Source organism: Lutra lutra, chromosome 16 (genome assembly GCF_902655055.1).
Source record: "Lutra lutra chromosome 16, mLutLut1.2, whole genome shotgun sequence".
Classification (NCBI taxonomy): Eukaryota; Metazoa; Chordata; class Mammalia; order Carnivora; family Mustelidae; genus Lutra; species Lutra lutra.
In genome coordinates this window covers 44368183-44387465 of record NC_062293.1, presented here as the reverse complement: position 1 = coordinate 44387465, position 19283 = coordinate 44368183, and the positions used below count along the sequence as shown (strand labels likewise).

Genomic DNA, 19283 nt, shown 5'->3' with positions numbered 1-19283 from the left:
AATAAATAAAATCTTTTTAAAAAAAATGGTTTTGAAAGGGGCCAGCTATTAAAATATCCTTAATCAGGAAAACTGTTGAGAGGGAAGTAGAATTACAAACATAAAAATAGAACCAAAAGTGTAACACATCACAAAATATTCGTATATAACCAGTCCTTAATTTATGAAAAGATTATGTTCCAGAATTCTACTTAAGAACCAATTAGGCAGATTTTATTTTTATTATTTGTTTGTTTGTTTATTTATTTATTTAAAGAGAGACAGCGAGAGCAGGAATATAGGCAGGGGGAATGGGAAAGGGAGAGGGAGAAGCAGGCTTCCCACCGAGCAAGGAACCCCACGTGGAGCTTGATCCCAGGACCCTGGGATCAAGACCTGAGCTGAAAGCAGACGCCCAAGGAAGGACTGAGCCATGCAGGCACCCCTCTTTTTAAAAAAAAATTTAAAAAAGGATACTATTTATGTATTTGACAGAGAGAGAGAGAGAGAGAGAGCGCGCACCAAGCAGAGGGAGAGGCAGACAGAGGGAGAGGGAGAAGCAAGCTCCCAGTGGAGCAGGGAGCCTGATGCAGGGCTCAGTCCCAGGACCCCGGGATCATGACCTGAGTGGAAGGCAGACGCTTAACCAACTGAGCCACCCAGGCGCCCTAATTATGCAGATTTTAGAAGACACATTCAACATTTTCCTGGGTTTCCATGCCAGGTAACAAAGGTTACATATTCACTAAACAACTGAGAGAGATGGGGAAAAGTCCCTTCTCTTACAAAGACTATACAAAGTTAGTCTTTTCTCTTACAAAGAGTATACAAAGTATAGTCTTTTCCATGTGACTACTTTGATGTACTGTTTAAAAGAATCTCAGTTAATATTTTTTTGCTGTCAGTGCCAGGACTCACTCAATAGCCTTATCTCCCAGGACAGCAGGGTCAGTATCCATTTTGATATGTAACACACCAGGGGAATGCCACAGATACTGTTATAAGAAATAGCAGGAAACAGAATGTCCTCGAATAATGTTGAAAATATATGAAACATTAAAAAAAAAAAGGTAACAGAGATGAAGAGATTCTGGGAAGATGATAATCAGAGCACATAACTCCTGACCTCATCTGTGGTCTGATTTCCTCCATGGAAGAACACCAGAACAAGGCAGATGTGAAGGGGAGGGCCTGGTCCACCTGAGACCTGGTCGACCAAGTTCTTTAGAAATCCCTAGGGAAGAAAGCAAGGCAGGCTATACTCTCTCAAACAAGGGAAGAACCAAGGAACTGATGGCGGGGAAGACTAGATTTTTCTTCAAGCCTGGGGCAAGGACCTAGGTTTCACTGCATTGTGAGGAGCCCAGAGAGTGGAAGAGATGCAGCTGCATGCGGGGAGCTGCACTGATGGGCTGAGTTGCCCCCATACCTGCAGCTGGTGACCGGTGGCTACGTACAACCAGAGGAACCTATCGGCTGAGAGCTGACAGTCCAACAGCTGCTGCGATGCCCAGCCCAAGAAGGAAAAAGTGCTGAGCCATCCACTACCGCCTGATAGGCCTCTGCTCAGGGGTCTCTAACAGCCTGACCTATTTGGGAGATGGCCGAAGATACTTTTGAACAGGCAACACCAGGTGTCCTACTGGAGGAAAATGCTAGGGGGAGTACTCTAAACAAACGGTGAATCAAACTGAAATTTCAAGATTTGAGAAGGTGAAGAAGAAACAAAAGTGTGTGAGGATAAAAGGATATATGGTAGAGCACTGTTTGACATAGTAAAAGACAAACCAGAAAAACACCTCCCCCATGGAAACAACTTTGGAATGGTTTAACAGATTCTGATATAAACTTACTATGAAATAACATTTGGTTATTAAAATAGTAAGATGGCATTATTTCTATTAACCTGGAAGGATGTTTATGATATACTGAATGATTAAAGAAAGTCACAAAATGTGTAAAGTATGAATTCTCTTTCATTTCAAGCAATAAAACACCTTTGTATATGTCTGTATGGCAGTGACAGCGTAGTAGATATTAACAACTGTCAGTTACTACAAGTTACTCAGGGGATAGGAACGGAGGGATACTAACCAAGGAATTAACTTTTTCTTTATACATTTTACTTTTAAATTGTTAAAATAAAAACACTGTACTTTTCTAAAATGTACATCTCTAATAAAGAAAACTGAAAAGAAAATTGCGGGAATTCCACCTGAATAACTAAGAAATGTGAATAACATTATCAGCACCGATCTGCTGCAGATACTTGCCTCAGTACCACTACGACTCAAACCATGATTGAGAAAAGTTTTTCCCAGATCCTAGAAAAGATCAAGAATTGAGGGGATCAGGTATCTTTGAAGGCAAAACTGTGGAATAGGACTAAAGATGGGAGTTCTTAGAAGTCTGTACAAGGAACTGCCAGACCCCTACGCTTCCTTCCCTGACCTATGAAGTCAGGTGACGGCCCCCCAGTTCAGGGGAAGATCTAACCTAGAAGAGACCTGAGAGATACTGACACCTTGAAGCTCCCAACAAAACGGCCAGGCTCCCTTCTGATCATCCATTGCGATGCCTAGCACTTGGCAAGTGTCCCACAAGTTATGGACACAGAACGAGCTTCCAAGTACTGGATTTTGGAGCCTCCCCTTTAAATATGAACAAAGAGGGGCACCTAAGTGGCTAGTTTGTTAAGTGCCTGCCTTTGGCTCAGGTCATGATCCCAGGGTCCTGGGACCGAGCCCCACGTCATCGAGCTCTCTGCTCAGTGGGAGCCTGTTTCTCCTTCTCCTTCCTGCTCCCCCTGCTTGTACCCTCTCTTTGTCAAACAAATAAATAAAATCTTTAAAAAAATTAAATATGAACTAAGAACCAAGAATCACTACAAATTTGAGAAGAGCCTCTAATGAAAGACAGAGATCCAAACAAACCAATCAGCAAACAGAAAAGTGAATCTGAGGAAACAGAGGCAATAACAGAAGCTCAAGAAACTCTAAAATCAAATTATATTTAATGTCGTCAGAGAGAGAGAAAAGAAGGCATCATATCCATGAAACATATAAATACATGTATATATTCATCTGTATATGTGTGTGTGAATGTACCCATCCTTTAGAAAAGAGCTCGTGTAAATTTTAAGAAAGGATGGAAATGAAAATGTAATAGAAGCATTGAAAGGACAAACTGAGTAAACCCCTCAGAAAGTAGAAAAACAGATAAATGGAAAATGGAGAAAAGGTAAGACAGGAACAACAGAGACCCAACATATTTATTGCCTTTTAAAATTAAAAACGAAAACCAGAAAACAAAACAGTGAAAAAGGAGGTGGGAAAATGATAGTTTAAGAAAATTCCCCAGAACTGAAGATGAGTCTCCAGACAGTAGGAGCCCACTCAACACCCAGTTCAATGAACTGGAAAAGATGCATGATAAGTTCACTATGGGGAGGTTAAAAAACACCCAAAACATGGGGGAAAGTAATGATGGCCCTAAAAGCTTCCAGAAGACAAAAGCTCAACACATACTAAGGACCAGATATCTTAGTTGGCACTGGACTTAATAATACCAAAGGGGCGCCTGGGTGGCTCAGTTAATTAAGCCTCTGCCTTCAGCTCAGGTCATGATCCCAGGGTCCTGGGACTGAGCTCCAGGTTGGGCTTCTTGCTCAGTGGGGAGCCTGCTTCTCCCTCTCCCTCTGCCTGCCGCACCACCCCCCAACCTGTGCTTTCTGTCAAATAAATAAAATATTTTTAAAAAAATTTTATTTATTTATTTGACAGACAGAGATCACAAGTAGGCAGAGAGGCAGGCAGAGAGAGAGGAAGGGAAGCAGGCTCCCTGCTGAGCAGAGAGCCCGATGTGGGGCTCGATCCCAGGACTCTGGGATCATGACCTGAGCCGAAGGCAGAGGCTTTAACCCACTGAGCCACCCAGGCGCCCCTAAATAAGTAAAATCTTTTTTAAAAAGTACTGAAAATAGCACCTTCAAAAATTTCAGAGTTACTTCTAACCTAGAACTCTCTAACTGAGCTAAACAATAAATTAAGAATAGATGTGAAAAGTTCAAAACTGTACCTCCTATTCTTTCTCAGGAAACTACTAAAGAACATGGTCCAGCATAATGAGGGAATAAACTAAGAAAATGGAAGACACTAAATTCAAGAAATAAGTGATCCAATAAAGGAGGTTATTTGAAGGTTATTTGAGGGTAACTGCACCCCAGGACCAGTGCAGTAGAGCAGGCCTGAAGAACAACCAGACGAGAATAAAACGGAAAGAAGCTGGCAATGTTAATTTTACACTGAATTTTAGATCCCAAAACCAAAAAGAACACAAGAAGAGTCCAAACTAACAACACCCTTTGCATCATTAGTTCTTATTCATAATTATGTCTGTGACAGAATACGATACTTTTAAAATGTGGCTGTTTTAACATAAATTCATAATGTACTTTAAAACGGGTATTACGGTTTTGTATAAAGTAACACAATTTGATTTAAAGTGAGGCTGAGGGGCGCCTGGGTGGCTCAGTGGGTTAAAGCCTCTGCCTTCGGCTCAGGTCATGATCTCAGGGTCCTGGGATCGAGCCCCGCATCGGGCTCTCTGCTCAGCAGTGAGCCTGCTTCCTCCTCTCTCTGCCTGCCTCTCTGCCTACTTGTGATCTCTCTCTCTCTGTCAAATTAAAAAAATAAAATAAAATAAAAATAAAGTGAGGCTGAGCCTCTGAAGGCAATCTTCGAATCATATATGCCTCTGTTTTTTATACTGGGACTACCACCGTCTCCCACGCACTTTGACTCAGAAGAGATAAAGATTAAAAAATAATTTCCACAAAGCACTTTGTATTCCTTAGAGAATGGATATCATTATGTTATTATCTTGTTGAATATGCATGATTGCCAGTACCACACAGAGTATATCTAGACATACTTTCCCATCTCATTACATCATTTGGAGTCAAGCTGAGTGAAATCTAGGTTGTTGTAATTTCAAGGGTCAAATACTCGGAAGCAAAACATAAACTCCAAATATTATATAATGCTTTTAAAATGATAAATCATTGATGTGCTTACTGGAACTTCCTTACCTGCTCTGTAAACTAAACTCATACACTTATTTTCTCAACAAAAGACAAGACTAGTTACACACTGAAAGCTTAAGAATAAATACTAAAAATATTAGTTCTTTCAGTTGTGCACATATTCTTTTTTTTTTTAAAGATTTTATTTATTTATTTGACAGACAGAGATGACAAGTAGGCAGAGAGGCAGGCAGAGAGGAGGAAGCAGGCTCCCCGCTGAGCAGATATCGATGAAGGGCTCTGATCCTAGGACCCTGGGATCATGACGACCTAAGAAGGCAGAGGCTTTAACCCACTGAGCCACCCAGGCGCCCCCAGTTGTGCACATATTCTTAAAAATTCTTAAAACCTCCAAAAGAAAAAAGTAAATTGTTACATACAGAATATGCAAAAATAATTATTATCTGACACTTAAATTTTAGATTGTTTATAAGTAATCATAACTGGGGTGCCTGTGTGGCTCAGTGGGTTAGGCCTCTGCCTTCGGCTCAAGTCATGATCCCAGCGTCCTGGGATCAACCCCCCCGAAACACTGCTCTGCTCAGCAGGGAGCATGCTTCCCCCTCACCCTCTGCCTGCCACTCTGCCTACTTGTGATCTCTCTCTGTCAAATAAATAAATAAAATCTTTAAAAAAAAATAAGTAATCATAACTACCTTAAGAGCCAATAAAATTTCACCTGTGGTACCTACCAGATCTAAATAAAGGAAAAGAATAAAATAAAAAAATCCTGCTAATTACTTTTTTTTTTTTTTTTTTAGCTTTTTAACTGGCAAAATAGTAGTAGCAGGGATTCTATGGTTCTCAAATGTTCCTATGCTAGGAAGTATCCCAAATTTTTATACTCAAAATTACCAGTCCTTAAATAGGTCAGCTTTGAGTTGAAAAGCTTAATTAAGGAAGCCTGGCCTAAAGAAGATCAGATAGAAAGAGCAAGAAATAAAAGGAAGAAAAAAAGGAAAAGGATAATAGGGAAACTTTAAGTGAAAAATTCTTGGCAAATGTGATTTCACTTTATGTGCTAATGAAAGGGAAGGAGTCCCAAGGAAAATATTTCAGTTGACAATTAGGCAATGGTGCAAAAACTGTTCAGATGGACAACCCAGTGCATGTAATTTAAACAAAATCTCCAGATATGATAACTGCATATTGTTTTAAGAGACTGTACTTTATTAAATAATGATAGAAACATTATAACCTACTGAATAAAATAAGAATCTATGAGTCTCTATCAATATAAATACATATTTAAAATATGAATGATGAAATATTAAGTGGTAGAGAGGCATCAAGTCTGCAATTTATTTTTAAATAGTTTAGGGAAAAAAATGAAAAAGCCAATGCGGCAAAATGTTAAGGTGGGGAATCTAAGTAAAAGGTATATGGGAATTCTTTGTACTACTGGAATTATTCTGAAATCTGAAATATCAAAATAAAAGGTTTAAAAAAAGTCTGCATTAATAATACAGCTACTACTTACCGATTACCCACTATCAGCCAGGCACTGTATTAGGCATTTTACCTCACATTATACTTAATCTTCATAATAATCTTTTAGGGTAGGTATTATCATCAATCCCTATATTTAAACACTAACAAAATGAAGGCCCTGAGTAACTTATCCAAAAACAGAGATCTGGTAAGTAGCACAGACCAAAGCACACTCCAAAGCTTGTACTCTTTCTACAAGGTGGTAAACAGGGTAGTCATTTAGATAGAGCTCTGGTTCTAGAATTAAAGAGATTCAGATTTGAGGATCTGAATTCTCAACACAATGTATTAATCATATGACCACAGGCAAATTACTTACCTTAATTTCTTTTTTGTTTGGAACACAGTGTTTATTTCATGGGTTATTGAAGAAATTAAATAAAATAAAGCATGTAAAGCACTTGAGCACAATACCACAGCCTCAAGTAAGGGTACATATGTTTGCTGATGTTTCCACATATGTCATTATATCTTTCCTGAAAAATGCTTCAGATATCGCTGAATTCTCAACTGTAGAGATCACATCTAGTTCATTTACTTTTTTACCGTCATAAGACAGTATCTAGTAATTCACCAATCCTACAGAATTAAGCAGTTCAAACCAACTAATAAATGTCCCTTACCTTAAGTAATAAACTACTTCAGTGTTATGACAGATAATACTAAATATGACTGCAGAAGATTTTCTGCAGCTGCTGTGACAGAAACCAAATTGACATAAATGGTATAAATAAGATATTTACCAAATCACATGTCTAAAATGGTTTTCCATTAAAAAGTGAGAATGAAAAAACTGAAGCTGAAAGTCCTGAGTATGAATTAATCAGAAGAATTAACCTAGGTATATCAGCCTAATTCTAAAAATGACTATTTTGGGCTTGAAATGTCTCTGATAAGAGAAGGATGCAGTAAAAATACATCACAATCTAGTGGAATTCCTATCTTTAAGAATGGCAAATTAACTTTAACTCTCACAATCTAGTGGAATTCCTATCTTTAAGAATGGTAAATTAGGGACGCCTGGGTGGCTCAGTTGGTTGGACGACTGCCTTCGGCTCAGGTCATGATCCCGGGGTCCCGGGATGGAGTCCCACATCGGGCTCCCAGCTCCATGGGGAGGCTGCTTCTCCCTCTGACCTTCTCCTCGCTCATGCTCTCTCTCACTGTCTCTCTCTCAAATAAATAAATAAAATCTTAAAAAAAAAAAAAAGAATGGTAAATTAACTTTAATTCTAGTTACAGGGTTAACCTAATCTGTTCATTTATGTTGCAAGCAAACAAAAAACGCACTAAAGTAAAACAAAAATATTTTCCTACCTTATTGTCTCTTCTATCAGACGATCTGAGCTGCAAATAAAATGAAAATTAAAATTCTGAGATTATTAAGGTACATTTAAAACTTGTACTTAAGTTTTCTACATTTTAGAGATTAACTTCTCAGCCACTTATATAAACAGAGTACCCAAGACTTTTGAAAGCATCTAGAGAATATTTTGGGCTCTAAAATAAATTTAACTCATCCACATATATAATTTTCATCTTACTTGTATTTGTTAGCTTAAATCTATTTCTTCCACAGAGATACTCGATGATTAAAGACAGAACAGTTTTTTTTTATTTTTTTTTTTTATTTTTTCAGCATAACAAGACAGAACAGTTTTAATGACAGCATAAAGAAACGAAACTTCTTTAATCTAGATAGCTCAAACTTGTCACCACCATCTCTTCAAAACTTAAGAATTACAACCAACTTGTTGAGACAGGATAAGGAAATACAGTTCTGATGCCTATAAGTAGTAATTATTTCCACCTTAAAGTTCCTTCCATTTTCAGAAAACATTTTTCTTGTTTTGGAAATGAAACCAGATTTTAGCCTACCAATTGTACAATTCAAGAATGTGAATAAAGACACTAAATGCACCTTTGATCTGTCAAACACTTGTCTTTATGCATTACACATGGGAAAGAGAGAAGTCTAGTATTCCAGGGAGGAATTCATGGACATCAAAATTGGTAAAGGTGCTGCCCTACGGTGGACAGCAGGAGAACTAACTCCTAGACATCTGCGTCCATCTGGCAGAGTGCAAGGTGCATGGCAGGTTCTCAACTTATTACGTGCATATTTCTTCCTAACTACTTCTTTCCAAAAGAATTTTTTTAAAGATTTATTTATTTGACAGAGAGAGAGATCACAAGTAGGCAGAGAGTCAGGCAGAGAGAGAGTGAGAGGGGGAAGCAGGCTCCCTGCTGAGCAGAGAGCCCGATTTGGGGCTCAATCCCAGGACCCTGAAATCATGACCTGAGCTGAAGGCAGAGGCTTAACCCACTGAGCCACCTAGGCACCCCTCCAAAAGAATTTTTAAGTTCACTGTATCAACTAGTAACTGGAGGCTTCATAATAAAGTAGTGGACCAGGAAGTCTTAAGTTACTGCAGGAATTAGGGGACAAAGATGAACTTTCAAAAATGTCAATTTCAAAAATAATATTTTTATTAAGAATTTCAAAAATAACATGGGGCACCTGGGGGGCTCAGTCAGTTAAGTGTCTGACTTTTGGTTTTGGCTCAGGTCATGATCTCAGGGTCGTGAGATGGGGCCCGAGTTGGGCTCTGTGTGGGACACGGAGCCTCCTTAAGATTCTTTCTCTCCTTTTCCCCCTGCCCCTCTCCACTCCTCTCCCACCTCTTAAAAAAAAAAATTTTTTTTTTTCAAAAATTACAAAGATAGTGGAGGAATTAAGGGCCAGACTATGTGGCTTCTGAATGCTATTTCTACCACTTAATAGCTATCTGACATTAGATAAATTACTCTATGGCTAAGTTTTCTCACCTGTAAAATGGGAATGATAAACAAGCAAAAGAACAAAAACAAAAACAAAAAACAAGAAACAAAAACCCCCTACCTGTTAAGAGGGTTAGAGAAGTTTATATATAGTGATTAGAACAGAACCTGGTACATGGTAAACACTAAGTATTTTTTGCTATTATTACAGTAGTTTCTCAGTAACTATGGACTAATTCCAAAACTAAGCATAAAGTTGATATAAATTTCCAAATAAACCCACTGTTCTGATGAATTCTACTGGTAAGTATGCATTTATTTTGTTAACAAATGGTTACAGAAGTGCCCTGGAAGAAAGCTGCATCAGACAGGGGCTACAAAGACAAGGTACTAACTTCTGCAGACCTTACTATGGAGACAGACACTACATATGCCTACAGGTGTCTTGGTAAGGTGGTCATAAACTCACAAAAAAGGGAGTGGTTAACTAGAATTGGGTTAATATCTCCTTGTTCAAAACAATGGTTTGGTTGACTATCCTCATTAAAGCCTTTTAGTGTATCAAAGGGCAAAAAAAGTAAGTCATTTTAGGATGCAGGAAGTACAATATGAAAGTAAATAATTACATTGCCAATCTCAGCAAACCAGTTTATTTTATTTTATTTATTTATTTGAGACAGGGAGAGAGCGAGAGAGTGTGCACACAGCAGAGGGAGTGGCAGGTAGAGGGAGAGGGAGAAGAAGACTCTCCACTGAGCAGGCAGCCTGACATGGGACTCAATCTCAGGTTCCTGGGATCATGACCCCGCTTAACCAACTGAGCCATCCAGGCAGCCCCAAACCAGTTTGTTTGGTTTTTTAAAAAGATTTTATTTATTTATTTGAGACAGAGACAGTCAGAGAGAGTGTGCAAAGGCAAGGGAGAGGCAGAGGGAGAGAGAGAAGCAGACTCCCTGCTAGTCTCCCCTTATCCATGAGGGATACATTTCAAGACCCCAGAGAATGCCTGAAACCGTGGACAGTACTGAATCCTATGTAGACTATGTTTTTTCCTATACATACATACCTATGATAAAGTTTAACTTATAAATTATGAACAGTAAGGGATTACAAGAACTAAGAGTAAAACAGAGTAACTGTAACAACATACTGTAGTAAAAGTGATGTGAATGTGACCTTTCATTCTCAAAATTCCTTACTGTACTGTACTCACCCTTCTTTTTGTGATAATAAGAGGTGATAAATGATGAGATGAAGTGAGGGGAATGAACAGTAGCATTAGGCTACTACTGACCTTCTGACATACTGTCAGGAGTAAGGTCACTTGCCTCTGGACCACAGATGACCACAGGTAACTGAAACCATGAAAAGCGAAACCACAGATAGGAGGGGACTACTGTATAGGCCAATATTCCTGATAAACACAAATGTAAAAATCCTCAACAAAATGTCAGCAAGCCAAATTTAATACATTAAAAAAGGGTCATACACCATGATTAAGTGGGATTTATTCCAGAGATGCAAAGATGGTGCAACATCTATAATTAGTCACCGGGATACACCACACCAGCAAAATGAAAGATAAAAATCATGATCATCTTAACAGATGCAGAAAAAGCATCTGACAAAATTCAACATCCATTTATGATAAAAACTCTCAACAAAGCAGGTACAGAGGAAATACACCTCAACATAAGGGCCATCCATGAGAAGCACACAACAGCATCTATGATGAAAAGCTGAAAGCTAAGATCAGAAACAAGGATGCCTACTCTTTTTTAAGATTTTATTTATTTATTTGACAGAGAGAGATGCAGTGAGAGAGGGAACACAAGCAGGGGGAGTGGGAGAGGGAAAAGCAGGCTTCCCAGGACCCTGGGATCATGACCTGAGCCGAAGGCAGATGCTTAATGACTGAGCCACCCAGGCGCTCCTTGCCACTTTTATTCATGTTTATTCAGTTTTAGAAATCCTAACCAGAGCAATCAGGCAAGAAAAAGACATAAAAAGCCTCCAAACTGGAATGAAAAAGGCAACTGTCACTATGTGCAGGTGACATATTATATATAGCCATGTATTTATATATTTAGAAAACGCTAAAGACTCAAAAAACTGTTAGAATAATGAATTAGGTAAAGTTGCAGAATACAAAACCCATGACTCAAAAATCTATTGTTTCTATACACTAATAATGAACTATCAGAAAGAGAAATTAAGAAAATCCCATTTACAACTGCATCAAAAAGAACAAAATGGATTGGAGACTTGAACATAAGACCTGAAACCATAAAACTTTTAAAGGAAAATGCAGGCAGTAAGCTCCTGATAGATCTTGGTGATGATTTTTTTATCTGACACCAAAAACAACAAAAGCAAAAATTAACAAGTGGAACTACATCAAACTAAAAAATTCTTTTTTTTTCAAACTATAATATTTCTGCACAGCAAAGGAAACAATCAACAAAATGAAAAGGCAACTTACTGAATGGGAGAAAATATATGCAAATCATGTATCTGATAAGAGGCTAATACCTAACATATATAAGGAACTCCTACCACTCAGTAGCAAAACAAAATAAAACAAAAACACAATCTGAATAAAAAACGGCATAAGACCTGAATATTTTTCCAAAAAAGACATACCACTGGCCAAAAGATAGATGAAAAGATGCTCTACATCAAAAAGCATCAGGGAGGGGCGCCTGGGTGGCTCAGTGGGTTAAGCCGCTGCCTTCGGCTCAGGTCATGATCTCAGGGTCCTGGGATTGAGCCCCGCATCGGGCTCTCTGCTCAGCAGGGAGCCTGCTTCCTCCTCTCTCTCTGCCTGCCTCTCTGCCTGCTTATGATCTCTGTCTGTCAAATAAATAAATAAATAAATAAATAAAAAATCTTAAAAAAAAAAAACAAAAAAACCAAAAAGCATCAGGGAAATGCAAATCAAAGTACTGTAAGATATCACCTCATATCTGTTAAAATGGCCATTATCAAAATGATTAGAAATAACAAATGTTGGAAGGAAGTGGAGAAAGGGAAACCTTGTGCACTGCTGGTGGAATATAAACTGGTGCAGTCACTATGGAAAACTGTAGAGAATTTCCTCAAAAAACTAAAAATAGAACACATGACCCAGCAATTCCACTTCTGGGAACTGAAATAAAAAGCAAAAAATAAAAAGCAAAAATACTACCTCAAAAAAATATATGCATTCCCATATATTCCCCATGTTCACTGCAGCATTCTTTACAAAAGCCAAGATATGGAAACAACCTAAGTTCATCAACAGGTGAATGGATAAGGAAATTGTGATATATGTAATGAAATATTATTCAGTGGTAAAAGAGAATGAAATACTGCCCTTTGCAACAACATGGATGGACCATGACAGCATTATGCTAAGTGAAATAAATCAAGACAGAGAAAGATAAATACCACATGATCTCTCTTATAGCTGGAATGTAATACATACACTGCCATATATATACATATTTTCTCCCTCTCTCTCTGCTCCTTCCTCCACTTGTGTGCTCTCTACCTCCCTCCCTCTCTCAAATAAATGAATAAAATCCTTCAAAAAAAAAAAAAAAGACAAAAATTGAATGATGACTGTGAACAAGGAGAGAAGTTACCAAATCTGAGAAAGACCAAAGAAATTATAAGAGCATTCATATGTTCATTCTTTGGACTGAAGGGTCAAAGAACTGTTGAGTCCAGAATATGGATAGTGTGCCCTCTGTAGTTATTTAAATTATTTCCTAGAATGATACAATTTAGAATGGAGAGATCCTCCAGTGACTCGGAGGTTGCTAGATGAGAGGATAGGGGAAGGATAGGGAGATGGAATGAACCTTTAGAGTATAGATTTTTAAAGTAGAGGTAAATCATTATCTAGTAGTAGTAGGGGAAACTTAAACTGATTGTGGAGAAAGAGGGGAAGAGAGCTATTATTTATTGAGATAACAAGAGGCAAATTTCTGAAGTCGGACTGCTTGAATTTGAATCCCACTTCTGCTATTAACTGTGTGACTGATGATCAAGTTACTTTTCTCAGTCTCAGTTTATCTGTAAATGATGAGAATGGTATCCAGTCTTGGGTGTGTGTGTATATGTGTGTGTATGAATATTTATGTATGTAATAACTCAGCCATAAAGAAGAATGCAATCTTGCCGTTTGCAATGACTTGGATGGAGCTAGATGGAGAATACCATGTTAAGTGAAATAAATCAGTCAGAGAAAGACAAACATTGTATAATTTAATTTAAATGTGTAATTTAAGAAATAAAACAAGTAAGGAGAAAAATGAGTGAGAGAGGGGCAAACTAAGAAAGAGATTCTTAACTATAGAGAACAAACTGATGGTTACCAGAAGGGAGGTGGGTGGGGGGATGGGTGAAATAGGTGATGGGGATTAAGGATGGCACTTGTGTGATGAGCACCAGGTGTTCTATGAAGTGTTCAAGCACTATATTGTACATCTGAAACTAATACTACACAGTATATTAACTAACTGGAATTTAAATAAAAACTTTTAAAAAATTATTCAAAAATCAATCAATGTAACCCACCATATATGAACAGGCTAAAAAGCATTTGACAAAACGTAACAGCCATTCATGAGAAAAAATCTCGGAAAAATAAGAATAGAGGGATACTTCCTCAGCTTGATAGGCATTGTACTTAACAGTGAACGACTGAACACTTCTCTGTAAGATCTGGCACAGGGCAAGGAACCCCACTCTCACCACTCTTATTCAACACAGTGCTGGAAAGTTCTAGCCATGCAATAAAGCAAGGAATAGAATGAAAAGCCATGCAGATTGGAAAGGAAGAAATAAAACTATATTTGCAGATGACAATACTGTCTACATAGAAAATTCCAAATAATCTACATAAAAACTCCTAGAGTGAGTGAGTTCAGCAAGGTTGCATTATATAATATAAACATGCAAAAATCACTGGTATTTCTGTGTACTAGCAAAAAACATGTAGACACCAAGCTTAAAAAGACAATGCCATTTATAACTGTTCAAAAAAGAAAAACACAGGTGTAAATCTAACAAAACCTGTCTAGAACTCGTACAGGACACTGCACAACACTGACGAAGAAATCAGAGAAGACCTTAATACATGGAAACACACGCCACATTCATGGATTGGAAAACTCAACATAGTAAAGATGTCAATTCTCCCCAAACTGATTTATAAATTTAATGCACTTCCTAGATATAGACAAGATCAGTCTAAAATTTATAAGAAAGCCAAAAGAATTAGAACAGCTAAAACAAATTTTGAAAAAAGAATAAATGAGAGGAATCAGTTTGCTTAATTCCAATACTGATTACATAGCTACAGTAATCAAGACTGTGTGGGGAGGGAAAAAAAAAGAAAAGACTATGTGATACCGGCAGAGGGACAGACACAGAGATCAACAGAATAGAAAAGTGTCCAGAAATAGTCCCACACAGATATGTTCAATTGATTTTTTCTCATTTGGATCTCATAATAAACACCTGAGGTGGATATCTAAGAGCTGATTTTTTAAAAGTGAAGTGAAATCATGTAACACAAAATTTAACCATTATAAAATGGGCATTTAGAGTACATTCATATTGTTGGGCAACCACCACCTCTATCTAGTTCTAAAACATTTGTATCACCCTAACAGAAAACTGTACCCAGTAAACAATTCAAACTGATTTTTTTTTAAAGATTTTATTTATTTGACAGGCAGAGATCACAAGTAGGCAGAGAGGCAGGCAGAGAGAGAGGAGGAAGCAGGCTCCCTGCTGAGCAGAGAGCCCCATGTGGGGTCAATCCCAGGACCCCGGGATCATGACGTGAGCTGAAGGCAGAGGCTTTAACCCACTGAACCACCCAGGCCCCAAAACTATTTTTTTAAAATAAGATTTTATTTACTTACTTGACAGAGAGAGAGATCACAGGCAGGCAGAGAGAGAGGGGGGAAGCAGGCTCCCCACTGAGCCGAGAGCCTGATGCAGGGCTCGACCCCAGAACCCTGAGATCATGACCTGAGCTGAAGGCAGAGGCCTAACCCACTGAGCCACACAGGCGCCCCTATTTTTTTTTTTTAATTTAGATTCTTGTTCTTTTTATTTTTTTTAAAAGATTTTATTTATTTATTTGACAGAGAGAGATCACAAGTAGGCAGAGAAGCAGGCAGAGAGAGGGGGAAGCAAGTTCCCCACTGAGCAGAGCCCGATGCAGGGCTCGATCCCAGGACCCTGAGATCATGACCAGAGCCGAAGGCAGAGACTTAACCCACTGAGCCACCCAGGCGCCCCTAGATTCTTATTCTTTTTAAAATTTAATTTGATTTAAACATACTGTATATTATTAGTTTCAGAGGGAGAGTTTAGTGATTCAGCAGTTGCACATAACACCCAGTGCTCACTGCGTCCAGTGCCCTCCAAATGCCCATCCCCCAGTTCTCTCTTCCCCCTACCCACTGCCCCTCCAGCAACCCTGTTAGTTTCCTAGGGTTAAGAGACTCTCATGGTTTGTCTCCCTTTCTGATTTTGTCTTATTTTATTTTTCCCTCCCTTCCCCTATGATCTTCTGTTTTGTTTCTTAATTTCCACATATGAGTGAAATCATATGACAGTAACACAAACCCAATTCCCAGTGAGACTGAATATAAAGGTACATACCTTTAACAGTAATCAATGGTGAATGAATGTTTAAAAAAAAAAAAAAAAACACCACTGCGTGGAAAATACGTTTCTATCTTACTGAACTCAAGTGAATCTGCCTAGACAGCAATGAAAAAATAGAAAGCTGAGCACCTCACACATATCAGAAAATCTACCAGATACACTTCATTATTATAATAACCCGATTTCTGTAAGATTTGAAAATACAATGGCATTTCTTTTCTATCTGTTCTTGCCCATAGAACAGGGCTAAAGTTCACTGTACTCGCTAATAAATCAGCCTAACTACTAGACTTTGTTTGGAAGAAATGAGGTTGAAATGGCCACTAAGGAACAACTATCCTTACTCATTTAGCTAAGCCCTCCACTGAATAAACACCATAGTGTGGATACCACTCAACAACAGAGTGGCTCCATAAAGATGGCATAATATGGGGCGCCTGGGTGGCTCAGTCATTAAGCGTCTGCCTTCGGCTCAGGTCATGATCCCAGGATCCTGGGACTGGTTCTGGGATCCAGCCCCACATCAGGCTCTCTGCTCAGTAGGAGGCCTGATTCACCCTCTCCCACTCCCCCTGCTTGTGTTCCCTCTCTCGCTATGTGACTCTCTGTCAAATAAATAAATCTTAAAAAAAAAAAAGATGGTATAATCTAGTAAAAGATTGTGTGCCCTCTCTTGCTGTGTCTGTCAAATGAAAAAAATCTTAAAAAAAATTTTTTTTTAAATTGCAATTAGGCTGCAATAGGTTACAAAAAGCTGTTTTAGTGCTAACAGTTATTTCACAGATAACATCTGGGAAATACAGAAAAACAATGATGAAAGTATAAATTATTTGTAATCCCTATTCTGTTAATATGGTGGCTTACTTCCTTCTAGTCTGGGTAGATCAAGAATATCTTTACTTGCTTTTCTAATGGTTTATTTGGCATAAAAATTTTGTTTTGTAATTGTCTGAAGGTATCTAAGGGCAAAAGTAAAGCATATCTGACAGACTCAGAATTCTAATTTAGGAAGGAAAAAAAGTAAAGCTAAATTATTAGCAGTGAGTTCTTGGAAAGTCACTTTTTCCATTTTTTAAAACTTAGGAGACTTATTTTTTAGAAGAGTTTTAGGTTTATAGAAATAGTCAGCAGAAAGTATAGAGTTCCCATATACCCCTTTCTCTCATCTATTATTAACATCTTTTAGTGTATGGTACATTTATTATAACTGATGAACCAATATTGATAATTACTAAATAAAATCCATAGTTTACATTAGGGTTCACTCTCTGTTATACAGTTCTACAGGTTTTAACAAATGCATAATGTCATGTGTCCACCATTACAGTGTCATACAGAATAGTGTCACTGCCCTAAATCTCCCGTGTGTTCCTCCTCTTCCCACTCTGAACCCCTGGCAACAGCTAATCTTTCTACTGTATATGGTTTTGCCTTTTATCATATAGCTGGAATTATAGAGTATGCAACCTTTTCAGACTGGCTTCTTTCGAGTATTTAAGGCTCCTCCATGTCTTTGGGGGATTGCTAGCTTACTACCTATACCACTGAATAAGATTCCATTGTACGGATGTGCTGTAGTTTATCTGTTCATTTACTGAAGGGCATCTTGGTTGCTTCCAAGTTCTGGAAATTATGAGTAAAGGTACTATAAACATTTGTGTGCAGGTTTCTGTTTGGACATAAGTTTTCAATTCATTTAGATAAATACCTAGGAGAGTGACTGCTGGATCCTATGGTAAGACTATATTTTGTGTTTTAAGGAAGCTGCCAACCTGGCTTCCAAAGTGGCTATACCATTTTGTATTCCCACCAGCAATGAGTGAGAGTTCCTACTGCTCCACATCCTTGCCAAAATTTGGTGCTGTGTTTTGGATTTTAGTCATTCTAATAGGTATCTAGTGGTTTTAATTTGCAATTTCTTAATGACATGATGTTGAACATTTTTTCATATGCTTATCTGCCATCTGCTTATTTTCTCAGATGAGCTGTCAATCTTTTGCCTACTTTTTAATTGTAGAGTTTTAAGAGTCCTTTGTATATTTTGGGCAACAGTACATCAGATATGTGCTTTGCAAATATTTTCTTTGAGTCTGTGGCTTGTTTTTGCATTTTCTTGACTATCTTTGGCAGGGCAGGCAGAGGTGTTCAATTTCAATGAAATCCATCTTACCAGTTTTTTTTCTTATAGACGGTGTTTTTGGTGTTGCATCTAAAAACTCACTGCCAAACCCAACATCACCTAGATTTTCTCCAACATTATACAGTTCTCTATTTTACATTTAGGTCTAGGATCTGTTGAGTTATTCTGGGGAAATGTGAAAGGTCAGTGTCTATATAGATAGACCTATATGGCATATGGATATCCAGTTGTTCTAGCACCTTTTTAAAAAACTCTTTTCTCCATTCAACTGCTTTTGTTCCTCTGTCAAATAATCAGTTGATTATGTTTGTGTACATCAATTTTTGAACTTTCTATTCTGTTCCATTGATGGATTTATTTTTTCACCAATACCACACTATCTTGATTACATACAACATATAATATATATACAACAGGAAATCAAGAATAAATGGAGAGATTTTTGTTTCTTTTTCCTTCCTCAAAGCATTTTAACCAAACATTTTCGTGCAAAAAAAATTTTTTTTAATGTCAACAAATTTGTTCAACTATAGCAGAAACAGAAAGCTTAAGAAAGAAAGTGGGATGGCAGTTTCCATTGTCTGTTATTTAGGTAAATGGTTTAAGACTGAAAATCCCAAAAAACTACCTGAGTCACAAAGAATCTATGAAATATTAAAGTACTTGCCCAAGAAAAGAAGCATTTTCCAATGTTTCTGAAACCTCTAAGAAAAATTCCTCATGTATTGATATATGCTAATCTGCTTATATAAATAAAAATCGAACTACACTTTTCATTTTATGTATTTTTCTCTCCCACTTACTTATAACTCCAAAAACAGTTCATAAATCATGGAAATTCATTAATACTGGCAATCATGACATTTAAGAAACTACAAAGACAATGGCTAGAGTTGCTCTCTCTTAGATCCTAGGACCTGTAGGCTTCAGGTGCTTGGCTGTATGAACTCACTACAGAAAGTTTTCATAAGGCTCAAAAGAGATAATGTGAACAGAAGTATCCTGCAAACTGTATAAGCCTACACATACATGATTGATACAGATCAAGCACTTTCATGTCTTAGTCTTTCTCTTGCCCTGGAATCCCTCTACCTGATTCTCAACATACATTGCTTATTTTAAAGTCCAACTCAAAAG

At 37.8% G+C, this 19283-nt stretch overlaps 1 protein-coding gene across 9 annotated transcripts in view; it reads right to left on the bottom strand.

Moving 5' to 3' along the window:
• The window catches only part of GOSR1 (golgi SNAP receptor complex member 1), a 53906-nt gene that overhangs the window by 5359 nt on the left and 29264 nt on the right, over nt 1-19283 (bottom strand). For all 9 annotated transcript variants that reach the window (XM_047707619.1, XM_047707623.1, XM_047707616.1 and 6 more), the window contains exon 7: nt 7871-7900. In XM_047707619.1, the coding sequence (XP_047563575.1) occupies nt 7871-7900 (30 nt within the window). The remainder of the gene's footprint in view (nt 1-7870; nt 7901-19283) is intronic.